The sequence below is a fragment of the Acanthopagrus latus genome, chromosome 1, assembly GCF_904848185.1.
Source record: "Acanthopagrus latus isolate v.2019 chromosome 1, fAcaLat1.1, whole genome shotgun sequence".
Classification (NCBI taxonomy): Eukaryota; Metazoa; Chordata; class Actinopteri; order Spariformes; family Sparidae; genus Acanthopagrus; species Acanthopagrus latus.
The window spans coordinates 11,674,203-11,691,318 of NC_051039.1; the positions used below are offsets into that span (position 1 = coordinate 11,674,203).

The 17,116-nt window shown below is 42.4% G+C and overlaps 3 protein-coding genes across 6 annotated transcripts in view; 1 reads left to right on the top strand and 2 right to left on the bottom strand.

Annotated features, from left to right (window-relative positions):
* Positions 1–5,365, top strand: part of lef1 (lymphoid enhancer-binding factor 1) — a 47,437-nt gene extending 42,072 nt beyond the window's left edge. For 3 of the 4 annotated variants that reach the window (XM_037100276.1, XM_037100258.1, XM_037100268.1), the window contains one exon: positions 3,573–5,365. In XM_037100276.1, the coding sequence (XP_036956171.1) occupies positions 3,573–3,652 (80 nt within the window). In that variant the 3' untranslated portion in view covers positions 3,653–5,365. The remainder of the gene's footprint in view (positions 1–3,572) is intronic. The other variant, XM_037100253.1, reaches the window with a different exon arrangement.
* Positions 5,366–7,201: 1,836 nt separating this feature from the next.
* hadh (hydroxyacyl-CoA dehydrogenase) lies at positions 7,202–10,463 on the bottom strand. Its single transcript, XM_037100286.1, has 8 exons — positions 10,270–10,463; positions 9,281–9,409; positions 9,037–9,194; positions 8,629–8,755; positions 8,049–8,138; positions 7,892–7,964; positions 7,656–7,772; positions 7,202–7,533 (listed from the first exon to the last, which is right to left on the bottom strand). Exons 1-8 carry the CDS (start codon positions 10,384–10,386, stop codon positions 7,415–7,417), a joined length of 930 nt encoding a protein of 309 aa, XP_036956181.1. The 5' UTR covers positions 10,387–10,463; the 3' UTR covers positions 7,202–7,414.
* Positions 10,464–11,631: 1,168 nt separating this feature from the next.
* On the bottom strand, positions 11,632–16,242 carry LOC119020705 (cytochrome P450 2U1). Its single transcript, XM_037100243.1, has 5 exons — positions 15,657–16,242; positions 13,573–14,223; positions 12,860–13,021; positions 12,533–12,700; positions 11,632–12,420 (listed from the first exon to the last, which is right to left on the bottom strand). The coding sequence occupies exons 1-5, from the start codon at positions 16,090–16,092 to the stop codon at positions 12,239–12,241; spliced, it is 1,599 nt and encodes a 532-aa protein (XP_036956138.1). The 5' UTR covers positions 16,093–16,242; the 3' UTR covers positions 11,632–12,238.
* Positions 16,243–17,116: the final 874 nt, after the last annotated feature.

A 17,116-nucleotide genomic window follows, 5' to 3' on the forward strand; every position in this document is an offset into this window, starting at 1 on the left:
GTCTGACAGACGGGTTTGATGGGAACTCACTCTTAGTTTGACTTCAAAATAAAGTGGCTGAACTGCTGGCTTGTTTCACAACCTGTCTAATCACCGGCTGCACGCTTGACTGCTTCATAGTGATGTCACCACGTTCCCAGATCTTAACTGATGAGCACGATATTGTCATAGCATGAGAATGATGGCTTAAACTACGTCAGTAAGACTGAACTGCCACATCTGTCTCTCAGCCTTCAGTCTTTCCCGCTTGTTTCTCCTCCAAATCTCCCCTCTCCTCTCTGCCATGGTAAAGTCTGCGCCTCAGCCTGCACTGGAGACACCTCTCTCCACTCGGCTTATTTTTAGAGTAATTTGTCGGCGGTGTTTTCCTTTTTAATGGCACCAAAAGAAACCCCAGAGCTGTGTGTCGGGGGGGAGAGAGAGAGAGAGAGAGAGGGAGAGGGAGAGGGGGAGCTGAGCGGGTGAGTCGGTGGGGTTTTTTTGTAGGTGGGGGGGACGGCGATGAGGCAGGCGGGCCCCAGCTGCGGGCGCTTTGATTTGGCCGGGGAGGTGAAAGCGGCGATTGAGACGCGAGGCCGTGCCAGTTATCTTAACCTCCCACACTTCAAAAGCCGGGGCGAGAGCATGTCCGACCCCCTTCCCCTCCCCTCCCGTCCCGTAGAGGGAAAGGAATTGGGGATGGGGGGAGGGGGGGGGCTAAACCTTCGCGAGCCCTCTGAACAGAGGAGCGTTTCATTTCCTGCAAAAAAGTCCAGCCGGCATTCCAGAGCACTAATGTAGAGGGAGGCGGAGGAGGAGGAGGAGGTGGAGGGGTGGGGAGGGGAGGGGAGGGGAGAGGAGGGGTCAAGTTGCTCCTGAATCCCAGTGTTTGTGTCGGCTGGACCTTGTGAAGAGCTGGCCTGGTGCCCCCCTACAACCAACCACCACGCACATACACACCCCTGCTGTTAGCAACAACCCATTTTTTAACTTGCGCACACACACACACACACACACACACACACACACACACACACACACACACACACACACACACACACACACACACACACACACACACACACACGCACACACACACACACACACACACACACGCACACACACACACACACACTCCTCGCCCACAGCCCCTCAGGCCTCTTCCCCAGGCAGGAAGGCCAGAGCTTTTCATGTCTGTGGTGGGGGGAAGGAAAAATGCTCCCCAGGAAACAGGGTGCAGTGGCGGGCGTGCGGGCCCGGCTTTGAGATCCTGGGATGAAAAGAGAGAGGGCGGCGGAGGTAAATAAAAGCGACAGGGGCTCTCTCTTTCTCTCCGAGCGCTATGCTCCTTTTCAGCTCTCTGCTCTGTGCAGCTCGGGGTCAGCTCTCCTCGAGAAAGGTGGCCTCTGTCCTGTTCCCTTTTATCCACATGTGGTAAAGCAGTCTACAGGGTGGTGTGTGTGTGTGTGTGTGTGTGTGTGTGTGTGTGTGTGTGTGTGTGTGTGTGTGTGTGTGTGTGTGTGTGTGTGTGTGTGTGTGTGTGTGTGTGTGTGTGTGTGTGTGTGTGTTAAGATGCAGAGAGCAGCAGGGCTCAGCTGACTCTCTCTCCTACAAAAACACACTCTTGGCTTTGCCACAAGGGAAAAGCAAACTAATACCGTTTCTTTTTCCTTTTCCCGTCTTCACAAAACATCCATCTTTTTAGTCGCAGGAGGCATCCATCCACCTCTGTCTCTGCCTCTCCACTTTGATCACAGATTCTATTTGATGCTGCTCAGGTCTAAAATAACTCTCCTTGGCTTGTCAATAACTGAAGCTAACTCTGTTATGTTAGCTCAAGCCCGGATCACGAGAGGGAAGAGAACACTTTTAGCAGTCTGACAAACAATCCCCCCCCCCCTCCTTGTCAGGGAAAGGGGGCCCAATTTCATAAGAGTCCTGTGAAGTGGAGTGAGCAGTCAGGTAGCATTTTTACACTGCAGCGTCAGTCTGCACCTGAGCGTCGTCGGCTCGTATAATTACCAACATGAACCCACGAACTCTGCTAGTTTCAACCAGCTGGGTCAACGTTGGCGATTCCTCCTTGTGCGGGGAGTGTTTCCTCGTCCTGTTTTCCCGACGCCCACCTGCAGCACCGGCCTAAAATGTCAACCAGAAGCTGCACAATTGAGTGCTCGCCTCGAGAGCGCGAGAGGAGGAATGAGTCAGTCAGGGGGAGGGCAGAGAGGAGCACAGCGCTGCCAGCTGGGTCACGGCAACCCCCATGTTGGAGTAGATCAAAGCCAGCCCGGCCCACATCCTGTCACTGACCTATAACCCCCCTCTGTAGTTCAGCGCCGCGCTCGACGCTGCCCGCAAAGGCTTTTCATTCAATCAGCTGTAGCACTGTGGAGACAAGAGCAATGATTCATTTTGTAGATGTAATGACAGGTTGCTCGTCCCTCCCTGTGCCGGGGAGGCGTGCTTGCGTGGTGAGACACTCTCGAGTCATTCTGAGTCATCTTGATATGTCTGGGTTTGGTTAATTTGTTGTGAATGTGACCTGTGTTTCAGCGTGCGTTCCTGGTGTTGTTCTCTCTCTCTTTTTTTTTTTCAAGAGGTGGCAAAAGTACACACAGTCTTTACTCGAGCAGAAGTGCAGTTAGAGTAAAAGTCATGCAGAAGAACTGATTCGTGTACTCAAAGTAAGAATGTAAAAAACATCCCCCTAAAGGACATTTCTACAGGCCGATTCACGTCGTTATAATACAATTCGAAGACTATTTAAAGGTGCACTGTGTAGTTTTTTGGGAAGAAATATGAACTGGGAGTGAAAGATCTTCATTGAGACTAAACAAACAAACTCTCGTCACTTTCATGGCTGAATTAACTCAATAAGCAACGTGACCTTAAAGGGCAACACAATTAACTCTGTTTTACTGTGTTTATGTTTGGCGGACCCTGCCACCTTTTGTAGCTTCAAACAAAGTTCTGGGAATCTTGGTTTCCTCTGAGGAAAGGTTTATTTATCCAGTTATGGAAATAATATACATTCCTGAGTTTGTATTATTACAGTATCAGTGTTGTAAGCATTGCCTTTTGGAGTTTTCTGAATCGCTTTTCCACAAACTACGTAGTGCACCTTTTAACTTAAAAGGTAGAATCAGTAGGTTTTGTTGAAGCTGTTCGTACAACGCAGCAGAAATGAGATCGTCAAATACTCACACTGTGGGTTGGTAAAGCAGGCTGAGTGCAGCGGAGAATTAGGAAAATGAGAAATTACAGGTAGAGGGCTGCAGAGACAATAACATCCCCGTCTCCCTTTTCGAGTCTCCCTTACTGTCCATCTTGTGGTGTCGTTCACGTTGTTTCGTCTCGTTTCGTCTGCCGTGCATGATACGCATCCATTGGTTGAAACCCGTCTTGTGACGTCGGGAAAGCAGCATGCCATGATGCCTGGTGTAAAATAATGATGATGATGTAAAAAAATTGATCATTCCCATGAAAACTTAAGGAACCAACCTGTTTTTGAAAAGTAGAAAGTACATATACCTGAAATATCTACCATGATTAATGTCTTGTTTTCTTTTCTTTTTTTTTTTTTTCTTCTTCAGGAGGAAAACGTAGCAACTTCTCCACATGCAAAGCGAAGGCAGCAGCTACGGGCCCTCTGCTAGAGATGGAGGCCTGTTAGATTCCATGAAGACCCTTAAAATCTCCCCACCGAAGCCTCCAGTTCTCAGAGGACCCCTCCCCTCCCCTCCACCTACCCCAAATCCCTCCCGACCCCACACACCCCTCCTCTACTTTCCAACACAGTCACATGCCACCACCACCACCACCACTTCACCGTTTGACTCTACTCCCTTCCTGAAGGCGCCTGCTGTAGAGACACTGAACTGAACAAGACAATCACGATTTAGTCGGAGCACCCTCACGCAAACCACGTTCTCTCACTGAAAAAAAACCCACATCAATTTAGACGTCCGTGTTTCCGTCAGTTTCCTTTTTACAATCAGCTTCACCGCAATCCAAGGCACTGCACTGAGAAAAAAAACAAACAAAAAAACATAAAAAGAAAACAGCAGCACAAACTTCTCCACCGCACCAGTCAGACACTCTTATAACACCTGTTTCTATGTCACTGTAATTTATTTGTCACCTCGGTTGCTTTGTATAGTTCATTAGGCCGACATTCGATCCCTCAACACCTTCACCCCCCGTCCGTCTCTCTCGCTCTTTTTCTCTCCCTGGATTTTTGAGACCATTTGGGGTTTCGCCCGATCGACCAAACACCTCTTTTTAGACTGCACTAAGGAAGACGGAGGGATCTCATCTTGTCTAAGGAAAAAAAAAAAAAAAAAACGTCCTCAAGACGCCATTTTTAGTTCGTCGCTGACCAGTTGGTGCAAAAAAGGATCAACGTTTTATTTGATTTGCTTTTTCATTTTTTAGACCGAATTTTTATTTTGAATGCTTTTTTTTTTTTTTTTGTATCTTGAACCCTCGTTTCGATTCCTCGGTGTATATTTTAGTGATTCTTTTGTTTTTGTTTTTTTAAATATTGTTTTTTTTTTTTATATAGTGGTATATATGAAAATAAGCTTTGGACACAGGAAAGCCATTTTTCTTGTTGAAGCGTCTTGCAGAAAAATTGAAACTTAAGGCTTCTTTTGATAACTATTTGTAACAAATAGTGACCTCGAGTCTTGCTCAGATGTAAAATAATGCTCAGTATGTGTACTTTTTAAAACTGTCAGGATATGTCAATTTTCTTGGTATTTTTGCAGGCAACATTAGGACAAAGGCGAGAGTGATAGCTCAGAGGCCTATATTTTATTGTTCTAAAACATGACAAATGAAGCAGATATATATATTTACCCCAGCACTTGGCAGTCTTTCTTTTATTGCAATGGACCTTTGTCTTTTCTCTCTGGTAGCTAATAGTGTGGTCTTTAGCCATGTTGTTTATTCCATGCAAACATCTCTGTAACATTTTGATTTTAATGCTCTATTTTAGTATTACTTGATGAATTCCTCTTTTTTTTATTATTATTATTATTATTATTATTATTATCATGTTTTGGGTCACTGTCATCTTGGTTTAGCATTTTGCTTCCCAAGTGATCACATTTGAAACTGTTTCGACATGTTTTTTGTTTTGTTTTGTTTTTTTGTAAGAAAAATAAAAAGGCACCATTGGCTCATTTGATCACTCGTGTGGTGGGAAAAAGACCGGAGCTAGAAGTGCCAGATGTAACAGCCTGTGTCGTCCTTGGAGGTTATTAAGCAGGTAGAACACACTGGATCTAATGTGGGTTTTTTTGTTTTTTGAGTCTTTGTTGAAACTTCAAAAAGCTTCTTTTTTTTTTTTTTTTTTTTTTTTTTTTAAATCAAGAAATTAAAACTCCAAAAGCAGACAAAGCTCGGGGCTACAGCTAAACAGTGTTAGTGCAACTATAATGAAATGAGAAACCGACATCATCTCAAGTTTAAAAAACATTTCAGTGGGGTAATAAGTTGATTTCAAGGGTGAGATCCATCTTTTTCTCTTTTTTTTTTTTTTTTGCCGTCTCAGTACAGAATTTGTCAGGTGTGAGCACGAACACACACACACACACACACACACACACACACACACACACACACACACACACACACACACACACACACACTTCAGGTAACAATTGAATTTTTTTGGAGTAAACAACATTTTTTGATGAAAGAGCCGAGATCAAAGGCTTCTATTTATAGACAACACATGAAGCTTGTCTCATGAATGTCCTGATTTAAAGTGGAACAGCGCCATCGTGTGTTCACGGTGGGTCAACAGAAACCAAGTGGCAGTGCGAATCAATCCCTGAGTTTGTGAGGCTGCGTCAAAGACCCGACCGATGTTTCGTTCTGTTGCTTTCAAGTCAGTTTTCTTTATAAACCACTAAAAATCATGTTTCTCTAACAAACAACCTGATCCTCAACCCAAATTCTAAATTTTGAATAGGACAAAACTAAACACAATTCACCTTAAACATGGACAGAACAATAGCAGAATCAAATACAAAGTAAATGGAAAGGTTTAGTAGAATATGAAGCATCATAAATCATAAAGATGTCTCCTGTTAGTTCACTTGAATGTTTGCCATTCACTGTCAATATTGATATGAGCAATGTTTACACATTCACCGATTCTGGAGAGAATCGCGTAATTTCAAGTAATCAATTACCAACAGTAACAAGATAATTTCCTTGGGAGGCAACAATGCCAAACAAGTTACTGACAGTGGAATATTTTGTGTGACTTGAAATAAGTTTGCAAAGGAAGTTTGTAGGATAGGTTTGTAATTGTTTGAAGTTTGGTGGCTTTATGACATTGAAACATGGTTTGGTAGGGTTAGGAGGAAATACAAAAATGTATTCCAAGGCTCATACATCACAGTCTGACTTAACCCAATCAGATGGATATCTTCCATTTCCCTGGCTTTTATTTACTTGTTGTGCCGCAGCTAAAGCACTTATTGTCTTCAGCTGAACCACCAGGTGGACGTAATGTCTCAAGATGAGACGCACCAGCAAAGATGAGAGGAGAAAATGATTGCTAGCTAGTAAACATGCATTCTGTGTCCAGATACATTTTATGTGAAACGCAGTGTCCCTGCTACATCCGCTCACATTTTGCATGATGCACGCTTTTCTGGCCAACAATCGTCTGCACAGTGGAAGGTTTGTCACATCAGCTGAGGCACAAGGAGAGCCCAGCCAGAAGACGGCTCACTCGCACCTTTTAAATCACACACGTTTTCTTTTTACCTCAAATTTCACAGAGCAGTCTGAGACAGCGGGTCAGAGTTCAAAGCACAATGTCATGACACAGTATTACGTACTTTGGAAGGCAGACATGGATTTAAACAGTGTAATTTCAAAATATTAAAAAAAAAATGTTTACAAATGTTTAATGAGGAAGGAAGTACATTCAACATATCTGTTAAACCTTACATACAATGTGTGAAACTGACTAACATTGAGAGTTAAGTGTGAGAGTTTACCTTCTGTGGCACAGACTTGTCTGGCACGCTCAAATCAAACTGAGGGAAACACCTCGGGTAAATATTATAACAGTTATTATAATAACTCTAATGAAAGTTATAACAGTGATATTGTTCTTCTACCACAGTAAATGTCGCCCTGTTCTTTATGTGTATCTGCAAATCAGTCAACATGTGAACTCCAAGTACGAGAACAGGCACAAAGTTTGAGAAAATTATTTAATTGGATATCTTCATACATGATCACACAGTTCAGTTCATCCAGCGCAAGTTCATCTAAGAATGGACAGACAGACAAAAGTCGACCTTTAATGGAGAAGGCACTTGTTCTATAACCTACCAGTCCTTGTTGATGGCTTTTATATGCACATCTAGTTTCACAGCGAAGTCTATCTCCACACTGTAAAACTGAATCACTTGTACTTGTAGAATCCTTCTCCTGACTTTTTGCCCAATTTGCCCTCCTCGACCAACTTGTTTAGCATCGGACTTGGGGCAAACAGAGGGTTGTTGGGCTCCATTTCACTCCAACCTGCAACAGGAATAGAGTTTAACATTAAATGTTATCAGTTCAGCTTCATAGTATGAGAGGCTGTCACACTTCTAAATTAAAGGTTATATCCACATATTTTGGTTCCAAATAGTTTCCCTCACCGTCAATAATGAACTTTGTGGTGTCTAATCCAACATAGTCTGCCAGCTCAAAGGGTCCCATGGGATAACCTGCACCAAGTTTCATGGCAATATCAATGTCCTCTTTGGATCCATGACCTGAGGAAGACAACGGGAAAACAAAACTGTAACCATGAGAATCTCCAGAAGCGAATCAAAGACTGGAAAATGATGAAGACACATTGTTTACTGCTTCTAATGATAGTATGCAAACATACCTCTCTCATGCAACCGGATGGACTCCAATAAGTAAGGAACTAAGAGGCGGTTGACAATGAATCCCGGTGTATCCTGAATAGAGACACGTTGGATGCTGCTGAGTGAGGCTGTGAAATACATTACCACTACAATTTCTACTCCAAAATGAAATCTTACCTTGCAGGATACAGGTGTCTTCCCGAGGGTTTTGCTGAAGTTCAGGAGGGAATCGAAAGTCTCTTGGCTTGTTGCTGAGGTTCCAATGACCTGTGGAGGATGAACACTTGAGCAACTCTGACTTTTAATGAAGTGTTTTCACTCCTAACTGTGTACATCACAGCAGCCTGAGAGACTTTATTTCATTTTGTTGTCGGGGCATATTTCAATTTTCAGTATGTGTCCTTCCTCATAAAAGCTGCAAGGGAAAGAAACCTGGCCTGGACTATTAAATCAGTATATTCCATAACTCACTCCTGTGCACTGCTGGATAACAGAGCCCAATGTGTTACAAGTTTGTAGGTGGCAAGCTCTGAATCTGAGAGCCATCTTCCTGAGAAATACACTTATGACTTTATTAACAGGAGTTGGATGAGTTTAATACCGCTCTGTCTATATGAAGATACCACGATCTTAGCTTAGCTAGCCTGCTTACCAACTTTAAAGTTATATGGACAGATCAGATCCTGTTTGTTCAGTCAGTATAAAAAAAAACCAGACAAGATAATTATTTGCATCAAATCTTTTCTTTTTTCTATACCTCTACAAGCTTCATCATTGGGACTGGGTTGAAGAAGTGAAGGCCACCGAATCTGTCCAGCCTGTTGGTGGAGCTGGCGATGTCAGAGATGGGCAGGGACGATGTGTTGCTGGTGAAGATGGTGTGTCTAAAACACAGCGTGCAGGAAAACAGATGTGATGCATAATGCGGAGAGTGACTCACAGTAAAATTCATAAGCCGGCACTTAAGAACTTTCCATTTCACTGAACTTTAAGAAAACCGCTGAATGGGAATATGTGTCCCCTCCTTCCGCCCAGACCAGAAGACGTAACACAACCACGATCGGCTGTAGCCTCTTGTCCCTATACAACCTTTGATACACTGTTGATGCACTAGCTTGTGATCCAGCACTTACAATGTATGAATTAAACAGAAACAGGTTCTTACGCTGGTGCCGACTTATCAAGCTGACTGAAGAGATCCTGTTTGATTTTCAGATTTTCCACGATGGCCTCAATCACCAGATCTGAGCCCTGGACGACAGAAACGGCGTCTGTGGAGGTCGAAACGTTCTTCAGGACTTTCTGGATGAACTCTTCCCCTGCCTGGAACGAGCCAAACAGAACATCTCCAATCAATGACACACAATTCACTCTTTTTAAATCTGATTCGGTGATCTACTGTGTCTCACCTCTGGTTTATCAGCGTACTTCTTCTTGACCACTCTTTTGAGGCTCCCTTCGATTCCTTTGACAGTCTTTTTAAGGATGTCATCATTCATGTCCACCAGCGTCACAGAGTGGCCAGTTGACGCAGCAACCTTTCGGGAAGAAATCAGTTCAAGTTGGCTCGATACAAAGCCGACAATTTCAGTAATGTTGTTGTGGGAGCATTTAAGGTGATGCTGTTCCGCCTTAACCTGATATCATAGTGGCTTCTATCTTAAGAGGCTCAAGAGGAGGAAGTATCAGTAAAGATCTAGATCTATTTCGCAAGAGAGACCTGGCAGCCGTACAAAATCACAACACAGACAGATGCAACATATGTCAAGTGGTGGCCTGTAGGATGGAGAAGAGAGATTATGACTGGAGAGTTGTCATAAATCTGGGTGGGGGAAAGTAACAGCCAGCACAGAGGAGCCCTTGATTTTATAGACCTAAACTCTACTGAGTTTATGGTGTTGAACTGGGACACAACTGAAGTCAACAATGGGAGTTTGTACAATGGACAGCGACACCTGGTGGTCAACTTTAGTATCTGCTACAACTCCCTGCAGTTCATCACGAGTTGAATCATTGTCTTGTCATGTCACGTCACAAGCGAACAACCGTGTTTAATGAATGACAGGTTAAATATTTCTTAGTTAGCCAATGTGTGATTGTGCTGCGAGACACGACAAACAGTCACCAACAGGGAAACTATGAGCTTTAAAGGCAACGACGTGCTTGAATTTTATAAGCTAGCACGACATGAAAACACTTGGTGACATGTTATCTCCATTAAACACACATAAAACCAACGACATTCACTCTGACTGGTGCGCAAACAGGAGGAGGCATAAAGTGTTTGTAGTTTGAAGCACACGGTCTGACTCGCTGCATGACAGCTGGCTAGCTAACAGGGAAGCTAGCTGGCTAGCTACTCGGCTAACCAGGAGAGCAGGATCGTGTCGCCTCTCACCTGAGCTATTCCTGCGCCCATCTGTCCTCCTCCGATCACCGTGACGTGCTTAATGACGACATTCCTCACAGCCGAGGACGAGAAGCCTCTGCAGACCTGGTGGGTGAAGAAAGCCATGACGTGTGGAGCTCCTGCAGGTCTTCAGGACTGAGACAGACTCGGGTACAACACACGAGAAGTAGGAGGAAGGTCGGCGGTCACGTGACCAGGCAGACACTTGCACGACCTTTCACACACATAGTGATAAAAACACCTCATGCAACATAAGGTCCTGCATTTATATTACAAATATGTTTAATATTGTTGTCAGCAAACGTTATTTTACATTATTAAAGTGAAGTATTAATGAATGTGGAAGTTAAATAACATTTCATTCATGTTATTCTGTTGCAACTGCTCAAGATGGAGCTGATTTTGGAACTTTATATGTAACAAAGAGTGGTGGAAAGTGACTAAGTACATTTAAGTTACATCTTTACTTTCAGTAAGGGCTTCTGACAGTACTCAAAATGAGTTAGGAATATTGGGATATTGGGATTTTTCTTCCTTCTTGATTGTTCTGTGACATATCTGGATATATTTGTGTTTTGAATAATATTAGTCCCTGGAAATAATGTGATTATTTCATTTGCATTTGATTGCATATCCATGCACATGCATATATATGCACCCATATCCCCATATTCCTAACTGATTTTGAGTATGATATTTCATAAATGAGTTCAGTATTTTAATAAGCTGTCAGCAGTTAGTGGAATGTTACCAAACCAAAATTTTGACATACATTTAATTAACTGACTAAATTGTTTTTGCTACCTCATACTCCACTTCTTTCTAATGTTGTGCTTTCTGCTTATTACATTTATTTGACAGCTATAAATAGAACCTAAACCATGGTGAAAGGACAGATACAAGGTTGAAGATTAATACATCTTTTTTTCAGACCAGACATATGTCTTTGACACAATCGTAAGTCACAGCTGATTGTGACTCGTAGCTACACACACTGTGTGCATTTTTAGAGCCTGTGGTGCTTAGTCAATAAAAACCTGAACACCAAACACTTGGCTTTGTCATTTTTTGTGCAATTTACAATCAGTCTGTTCCTCCAGAATAAAGAAGCAATTAAAATGATGATACCTGAAGGTGCACATGTGAGTGGATCAAGAGCAGTAGTTCAGTTTCACACACAACATAATTTTCACTCTTGCTGACAGATACTGTACAACAGATGAAGTGTGTTTGTGTCAGTTAAAACATTTCTAGCACTGAGCCAACTGTTTCTTCCACTGTTCTGATGACAGGCTGCTATTATCTATAACTTCTCCCATCCTAAAATGTCAACACAAAAGCATCAAAGAGTAAAAAAAACTGAAGTTTTTTTTTATTGACATGCTGCCAATAATCTGTAAGGAAATAAATGACCAATCTCTTGGGCAGAAAACTAAAATCTCCCTTTCTCTAATGCCACTATAAGGAGCAATATATAGACAGATATTTGTGTTTCTGTAAATCAGTGATTTGCATCATGCAACACCAAAATGATAAAAAAAAAAAAATCACATCTAAACCTGAATACTTTCTGATATTTTTAGGCATCTTGTGTCTTGTCCTCTTCCAGGTCAGCATACTGGAGCAGAGGTCATGTGAGGTCATCATTCTTCATTTGCATTTTTTGTTTTTCTGTTCTGTACACGCAACGCATAATGAAGTTTTTCTTTTTTTCCCGGTGAGTTTTTCCTCTCTTGAATCGAGGATCTAAGGACAGAGGATGTCGTTCACTGTACAGGTTGTAATGCCCACTGAGGCAACACGATTGGCATTTTAAAACTGACTTAAAAGATATCCGGCAGGTATCTTTAATATATATACTGTATATGTCTCACATCTTCTGCCTTTTGCAAGGTCCTTGACATCACAAGGTTGGTTAATAGGAAATCTGTTCAAACCAAGTCTTTTCACTTCCCCTTCATCTTCGAAGGCTCACACACACAGTGTAGGGGAAGGGCGCCAGCGTCAGGCCGAATCGTCCGTGCAGGGGAGGAGGAGGCGTTCCCTCTGGGAGTCTGAATTTGAAGGCCTGCAGTAAGCTGGTTACAGTCAGGAACAGCTCCATCTTCGCCAGCTGTTCCCCCATGCACACCCTGCGACCTGAAGGATATAGAGGATGAATCTTTAGAGCCCAGTCAAGCACGGATGATTAAAATCAATATGTAGATGAATGGTTCTGTTATGAAGCCCAAATGAGTAAGAGACTGCATACCTATTCCAAATGGTATAAAGCACTCTTTCCTGAGCAGCTTTCCCTCACTGTCCAGGAAGCGTGTTGGGTTGAAACTGTCTGGGTCGTCCCACACAGTAGGATCTCGATGGACAGACCACAGATTGGGCAAAACAACGGTCCCTTTGGGAATGGTGTGGCCTCTGAACTCTGAAAAAGGAAAGTGAGAACATTAACAGCTGTGTAGATATTTTTTATGTCCAAGTTGTATTATTGTCTGACACTCAGAAACTCAGAGAGACTGACTAGTTGAGCATTAACAGAAGATTAAGTGAAACGCGAGGGGTCAGAAGCATTGTTAAAGTCCACCTGCTGTCGCGGAGGCCATGTGAGGGATAGCCAGAGGAACAACTGTAGTCAATCTCTGCACCTCCATGATGGTGGCTTCAGTAAATGGCAAACTTCCCTTATCAGGGTAAGACGGGGCCCGATGTGGGCCAAGCACTTCATCGATCTCCTTCTGGACTTTGTCTGAAATCAAAACATCAGAGGTAAAGTAAGTGCATCATTCTTGCGTGATAAATGAATTCCTTACTTCAGCAAACAAGCAGACAAGAAGTGGGACCTTTTGCCCGCACTTTACTAGAAAGCAGTAGTAAAATGCATGTTTCGATGTGATCAGCATGTGGTTGTGGAGCAGTCTGGGGAAGTGATTAAATGCATGATCGAGACAGACATTTTTTTGCATTCAAGCTGTGGGTTCCCGCCGTGATTCCCAGTTCCTTTTTCACATAAATTTACAAAGAAAAAAGAGGGCTGTGGCCCATATAAGCCTAAAAAAAAATTTGCTTTCAGTTCTGCAACACAAATTCTACCCGACAGCATCTCTACTACATATTTTGAAGCTCTACAAAAATTATACAGTTTTATCTTATCAAATAATTTGTATATGTGTTGGAACTGCATCACAGATTCAAAATCATTAAAGTGTGATTATCATTAATTGTTTTCTATTTCTTTTTCACAAGAACATGTAATCAGTTTAACAAAAGTATAAACTGATGGACATTTGCTACGTTTACCTTGAATATCAGGGTGTAAGACCACGTACAGCAGAATCCATAAAACTGAATTAGTAGTGGTGTCAGTGCCAGCGATGAAGAGATCTCCTATTATATAAAAGAGATAATCTTCTGTAAAGCTGCTGTCCTTCTTTCCAGCAGCTTGCTGGGCCAACATCTTCATCAAGTACATGTCTGTCAGATCCCTTGGTTTCTCAGGATCTAATGTCTCTTGATGCGTTGCGATAATCCTCTTCAGAAACACTGTGATGTCCCTTTCAACCTGCCGTAACTCCTTAAAGACACCGTAAGGCAGGTGGTAAAGCTGTGGAAAGATGTTGATGAGGACCGCAGGGCTGTTCACGCAGATCTCCAGCCCGCGCGCCATCAGGCTCACTATGGTGCGGAACTCATGGTCCTCGTGATGGAAGCGCTGACCCAGGATCAGAGAGCAGATGACGTTTGACACGCTGTTGCTGATCAGTGGGGCCAGGTCCACACCGGCGCCACCAGACTCCTCATTCAGCCGCAGCAGCTCTGCTTTGATGGTAGCCAGGCCCTGCTGGATGCAAGGCTCCAAGCTCAGCTTCCCCAGGCCGAAGTCTCGGAGGGTGGTGTGGCAAAACTTGCGCTGCGTTCTCCACACTGGCCCATAAGGTGCGAAGACTATTCCTAAATTTCAGTTAAATCAAAAAGAGGAGACATATCGCTCAGGTCAGCAGAGAGAGCAGTTAGATCAAGGTCAGTTTAGTTAGTTGTGATAGTTAGTGTTTTTACTCATTTAACTGTAATATATCCATTAATACAGAGTTAGACTTGTCAGTGGGCTACTTGTATTGTTGCTCGATGGGTCAATGTATTCATTCAGTTGGCAGTTTACGTATCAGGCACAGACAGACTGAGAAAAAGAAGTATATGCCATGGCTCCTTCCGGCTTGCGCCAAGAGAAGTATGGAGGTAAAAAGCCTTTGTTAGTTCCGGCAATTCAATGAAAAAACAAAAGGAAAAAGCACCAACCGGTTTTAACTTTTCACAATTTGCTTCAGAGAGAGATTTATTGGATTTGATACTCTCTCATTGTTTGATGTACAAATGTTTTTTGTATAATCTTTATTTATTATTATCACTATTATTATTATAATCATTACTACTCCTGTGACTATAAATGTCCTTTTCCAAATATTTTACATGTGGTGTATTTAGTATGAGGACTGTAGTTATGCTCTCTGACCATTATTTATCCATGTAAGGAATAATTTCATTCTGGTTGGCTCATTTTTCCAGTCACGCCCACAGGAAGGCCCAGTACCGGTCAAAACCGTTGTTTCCTGTGCTTCTGCGACACCGACGGAACCAATAGAGTCAGATACAACAGTCCTGCAATAAATTCTGCATACATGAATGTTATAATGTCCAGGTTTTTCAACTTTAAAACTATCAGAGGTGGTGGTTGAACTTTACGGTCAATATGGTCACAGCAACCTGGAAATCGTGCAGCACTGTATGGTATATAGTAAGTATGAACCAGGGGAAATGTGAACCTATACTTTATGATTATACTGGGAGATATGTCCAGCCGAAGTTTATTTCTTACTGTCGATTAATCTTTTGATTATTTTATTGAAATAACGATTTGTTGTAAGTTTTATACAATCTCATGAAAAAGTGTCAACCAAGAAAAATGTCCTCAAGTGTTTTGTTTTGTCCACAACTCAAACATATCCAACTATTGTCAGAAAGGAGTAAAATAAAAATAAAAATAAAAATCATGATCACGTTTAACAAGCTGGACTTTTTTTCTAAGTAATACTCAAACCAAATTAGTTGGCAATTCATTGATTTATTGTTGAAGCAATCCAAATGCACCACAAACTAGCATGTAAAATGACAAAGTAGAATCAACACCTTTCTAAAGTTTGAACAAACACTTATTGGTACTTTTTAAACTTATAATAATAAATTAATACATGACTTATCCTATTGCATTGGTTCTAGCTTGGTGCAGACTAGCTAATGAAGTGACAACTTGTGTCTATTGCATGCTTCATGTTTAGTCAACATGGGCTAGCTTTAAGGTTGGAAATGGGTCCTTGAACGCACCTTACCTTTGCGTTTGGTCATGATGGTGATGGTGGGAACGACTGGTCTGTCGGAGAACACCTCGGGATGATTTGACAGAGCATCTCTGACCACTTCGTAGCCATTAAGCACAACGACCAGCTGACTTCCTACGAAAAGGCTGTAAACATTCCCATACACGTTAGCTAGCTCTGTCAGGACGACCAGCGGGTTTTTGTCGCCGTTGTCCTCTGACTGCTGTCCGAACCTCCTGCGGATGAAAGCGGGGACGAGAAAGCCGCCAAAGTTACCGACCACCGGCCACGGCTTCGGACCCGGAGGAATATTAGCGAACTCCCGCCGTTTCTGGTAGAAACTAACCAAAACATACACAATGACGAACACTGTCAAAGCTAATGTGACAGTGTTGAGTTGTGAGAGTACAGCGCTGCTCAGATTCTCCAGCCATAAAAGCAACACCATGGCGTCGGAGATAGAAAAACAAAGTGCATCCAGTGAGCTGACACCATCAGGCCATGTTCACCCAAGTCCTCCAGCAGATGTTAAACGGACGGACTCACGCTCTTCCTGTGTTGTTGTGGAACGCCGTGAATCAACGTAGCACCGATACTGGCTTCCTATTGGCTGACGGTCCCATGACCTGCTGTGATAGGTGCACTCTGACAGCGAGGAGAGCAGCCCTTTAAATCGTCTTAAAGGCAACACCTGTTGTTATCCACGTTGCTAATTCATTGAAACAGCAGCAAGCAGGTCGGAGACTCCACTGAATTAACCTGTGATTGATAATGAGTCATGTGATCAGTTTTCTTATATTTTGAGATTCCTTTTATTTTAGGAAGCCCTCTCATGTGGATGACCCCATTATTTATGTAAATATGTATTTTAGGCAGATGCATTTGTCCAAAGCGTCTTACAGTAATTCATACATACATACATACATACATACATACATACATACATACATACATACATACATACATACATACATACATATGGAACCAGCATATCAGGAGCAGTTTGGGGTTCAGTGTCTTGCCCAAGGACATAGATGAACATAGATTTATAGTGACATGAATCACATTCACAAACTGTTTTACTGCACATAAAAGTTTAATGAGGCTTAGGTCAGCTAAATATTGAACAAATAGACTACCGCTAAGAAACTAATAAACAATATTCTACCTAAATAGAGCTTTTGGTGTATTCTTCTAATAAGATGAAAAAATAAGGCACAGTCTGTGAGACAAATGTGAAGCAAGTTGACAAATAAAATGTTTGTGGATATACCAAATGTGTAAGGTCAAAATGAACACATTTATTTTATTTCTATCAAATGTTTGCATCTAGCTCTACTTCAAATTACACACACAGATGATGACATATGTGCAAAATAATGTGATCAGCTGAGAACAATGTGCATTATTAAACAGTGAAACTGTAAAAAGAAAAGATATCTTGTACAATGATGAAGAAATAAATAACTAGC

Coding starts and splice junctions, on each gene's coding strand:
- hadh (XM_037100286.1), bottom strand. CDS start 10,386: ATGGCTTTCTTCACCCACCAGGTCTGCAGAGGCTTCTCGTCCTCGGCT. Junction 9,410..10,269: donor TGGGCGCAGGAATAGCTCAG/GTGAGAGGCGAC, acceptor TCTTCCCGAAAG/GTTGCTGCGTCAACTGGCCA. Junction 9,195..9,280: donor AGTACGCTGATAAACCAGAG/GTGAGACACAGT, acceptor GGCTCGTTCCAG/GCAGGGGAAGAGTTCATCCA.
- LOC119020705 (XM_037100243.1), bottom strand. CDS start 16,092: ATGGTGTTGCTTTTATGGCTGGAGAATCTGAGCAGCGCTGTACTCTCA. Junction 14,224..15,656: donor CATCATGACCAAACGCAAAG/GTAAGGTGCGTT, acceptor ACTGAAATTTAG/GAATAGTCTTCGCACCTTAT. Junction 13,022..13,572: donor CTTACACCCTGATATTCAAG/GTAAACGTAGCA, acceptor TTTTGATTTCAG/ACAAAGTCCAGAAGGAGATC.